General features: G+C 61.9%; 1 protein-coding gene across 1 annotated transcript in view; it reads left to right on the top strand.

The window, feature by feature from the left end:
* The window catches only part of DYNC1H1 (dynein, cytoplasmic 1, heavy chain 1), a 62185-nt gene that overhangs the window by 54735 nt on the left and 4238 nt on the right, over nt 1-3212 (top strand). Inside the window, exons 64-73 of the mRNA XM_010851418.1 lie at nt 1-85; nt 197-291; nt 399-573; nt 753-828; nt 1485-1645; nt 1770-1881; nt 1977-2037; nt 2127-2250; nt 2343-2456; nt 3036-3206. The exon at nt 1-85 is cut by the window's left edge and continues 27 nt beyond it. Coding sequence (XP_010849720.1) covers nt 1-85; nt 197-291; nt 399-573; nt 753-828; nt 1485-1645; nt 1770-1881; nt 1977-2037; nt 2127-2250; nt 2343-2456; nt 3036-3206 — 1174 coding nt within the window. The remainder of the gene's footprint in view (nt 86-196; nt 292-398; nt 574-752; nt 829-1484; nt 1646-1769; nt 1882-1976; nt 2038-2126; nt 2251-2342; nt 2457-3035; nt 3207-3212) is intronic.

Below are 3212 nucleotides of genomic sequence, written 5' to 3'. Positions count from 1 at the left end.
CAACGTCCTGTACGAGAACCCCAACCTGAAGGGCGTCACCGACCACACCCAGCGCCTGTCCATCATCACCAAGGATCTCTTCCAGGTACAGCGCGGGCCGGCTGCCCCGGCGTGGGGTGCGCCTCGGGCGGGGGGCGGGGATGCGTGCTCCAGGGACGGCGGTGTTCCAATGGCGCGCTCCGCGGCGTGTCTCCAGGTGGCGTTCAACCGCGTGGCCCGAGGCATGCTGCACCAGGACCACATCACCTTCGCCATGCTGCTGGCCAGGATCAAGCTCAAGGGCACCGTCGGGTGAGTCAGCTGCCCTAGCGCGGTGCCCCCAGAGGACGCGGTTGTCTCGGTGACAGCAGACGGGACCCCTGCCGAGAGGCCCTGGCTGACAGCTGCCCCCTCTCCAGGGAGCCCACCTACGACGCGGAATTCCAGCACTTCCTGAGGGGGAAGGAGATCGTGCTGAGCGCGGGCTCGACACCCAAGATCCAGGGCCTGACCGGGGAGCAGGCCGAGGCCGTGGTGAGGCTGAGCTGCCTGCCCGCCTTCAAGGATCTGATCGCCAAGGTCCAGGCGGACGAGGTGAGGGTCCGGTGAGCGTCCCCGGCGGGAGCTGGCCTCCTCCCAGGGAGTCGCCTGTCCTGTAAAGCCCAGAACTTCGTGTTGTGTTCTCTCCCGTCAAACGTCGGACACGTCAGTCCAACCGCTCTGCCCAGAGGTGGGCAGAGCCCACGGTGATGCGTCCTCTGTTGTCCCCATAGCAATTCGGCATCTGGCTGGACAGCAGCTCCCCCGAGCAGACCGTGCCATACCTCTGGAGCGAGGAGAACCCTGCAAGTAAGCCCTTGGGGCCTGCCTCATTGTGGCCGTCCGAACCTGGGCGTGGAATGCACTTCGCTGGCTGAACGCAGGGACGGCCAGGGACAGAAAGTCACTGATTCCTGAGATTCGCATCTCAGTGTTAGAACCTGTGGGGGTGGCTTGGACATGGGAAAGCAAAAAATTTTCAGTTCCTGTTGCAACTCTTTTTGAAAGACTGAGAGGAATAGCCAGAAGGTCCCTGCCCGGGGTTAGGCGTTAGGAGAAGGGGGCTGTTTCTGAGTATGAGGCTCTGGGCCAGCCGGGTCCCGGGAGGGGGTGCGGGGGGCGGGGTTCAGCATGGACACAGGTTGGCGGTGGCTACCGGGTCTCTCGGGCTCTTCGGAGTCCTTCCTGAGCGGGCTCCACGTGGTCATTCAGAGTCAGTAGCCACCCGTCACCCACGGAGGGCCCTGGGCGGAGGTCTTGTCACAGCTGTGCCCAGAGGGTGCTGTGGTGAGGTGGGGTGCTGGCGATTCACAGGCAGAGAGGAAGAGGGGGTGTCCTGATGTCTGCGGTGTTGTTTGAGCAGAGTGTTGCCCCACTGTTTGTGGGGCAGGGGCCCGTGGCAGGGACAGCTGGGGGGCTGTCTCAGGCCTGTGCTGTCACCGACCCTCCTCCCGGCCTCGTTCCAGCTCCCATCGGGCAGGCCATCCACCGCCTGCTCCTGATCCAGGCCTTCCGCCCCGACCGCATGCTGGCCATGGCGCACATGTTTGTGTCCACCAACCTCGGGGAGTCCTTCATGTCCATCATGGAGCAGCCGCTCGACCTGACCCACATCGTGGACACAGAGGTGCGCGCCGGCCCCGTGGGCGCTGAGCTGCCCGTCTGCATGAGCCCCCAAAGGGCCCTGCCCCTCGACGGGCTCACTGTTGGCGGGCCTCCCCCTCACCAAAGCCCGACTCCCCGGTCTGCAGGTCAAGCCGAACACGCCCGTCCTGATGTGCTCTGTGCCCGGGTACGACGCCAGCGGGCATGTGGAGGACCTTGCTGCCGAGCAGAACACGCAGATCACGTCCATCGCCATTGGTAAGGGCAGTCGGTCTGTCCCCTCCCCGGGACTTCACGGTGGGGGGCGCTAGAGTCCAAGTCCGCCTGCTGACCCTTCAGCTGTCTGTTACCAGGCTCTACAGAAGGCTTTAACCAGGCAGACAAAGCAATAAACACAGCTGTGAAGTCGGGCAGGTAGGCTGCTTTGGTTTTGCTTCATGAGGCCCGAGTCCCCAAGGATTCCGGCCAGAGACGTGAGGCTGCGGCCTTCTCCCTGCCCACAGGTGGGTGATGCTAAAGAACGTCCACCTGGCCCCGGGCTGGCTGATGCAGCTGGAGAAGAAGCTGCACTCGCTGCAGCCGCATGCCTGCTTCAGGCTCTTCCTCACCATGGAGATCAACCCCAAGGTGCGGGGACCGAGGGCACTGGCCTGGCACCGGGCGGGGGTGGGGCGGCAGAGCCGAGCGCTCACGGGCAGCGGGCCCCGTGTGCCCCTCAGGTGCCCGTGAACCTGCTCCGAGCCGGCCGCATCTTCGTGTTCGAGCCACCCCCGGGCGTGAAGGCCAACATGCTGAGGACCTTCAGCAGCATCCCCGTGTCTCGGATATGCAAGGTGAGTGCCGCTGAGCTTGCTGTCGGGCTGGGGTGCGGGGCCGCACAGACGTCTGGGCACCAAGCTGAGGCCAGGGCTTGTGGGCGGGAGGAGGGGGTCGTGGCAGGAATTTTGCATCACAGGACTTCCCTGGAGGCCCAGTGGCTAAGCATATGTACTTCTCCTGCAGGGGACCTGGGCGCAGTCCCTGCTCAGAGAGCTAAAATCCCACATACCACACGACGTGGCATTAAAAAAATAAAATTATCTACTAATTTTGTGTTTCTTAAGTCCTCTTTTATTTTGGGCCATAATCCACCCTTTCTGCCATTTTTAGAAACTTGTCTTCTGTGTACTTTCCTGTTGGCTGTATCATTTAGCTTAAAAGTGTAATCAGGAACACATCTTTATTAATAGAAAACTTGGTGTGGTTTTCTCCTAGCAACACCATTCGCATTAATGACTGAGGTCAGGGTGCCCCCAGTGTGAGTACGCGCAGAGCACTTTTTAAGACCTTGACTGCAGCAAGCCCCGGACTGTCTTCTTAGTTAGAACGGGCCTACATCCCGATGACCCTGTTCTTGCTAACTTCCCACCTAGTCTCCCAACGAGCGTGCTCGCTTGTACTTCCTGCTGGCCTGGTTCCACGCCGTCATCCAGGAGCGCTTACGATACGCACCCCTGGGCTGGTCGAAGAAGTATGAGTTCGGGGAGTCTGACCTGCGCTCGGCCTGCGACACGGTGGACACGTGGCTGGACGACACAGCCAAGGCAAGC

This window comes from Bison bison, unplaced genomic scaffold (genome assembly GCF_000754665.1).
Source record: "Bison bison bison isolate TAMUID 2011002044 unplaced genomic scaffold, Bison_UMD1.0 scf7180017864302, whole genome shotgun sequence".
In the NCBI taxonomy this organism is placed as follows: domain Eukaryota; kingdom Metazoa; phylum Chordata; class Mammalia; order Artiodactyla; family Bovidae; genus Bison; species Bison bison.
Note: the sequence above shows the minus strand (reverse complement) of the source record. Positions and strands in the feature narration are given on the sequence as shown.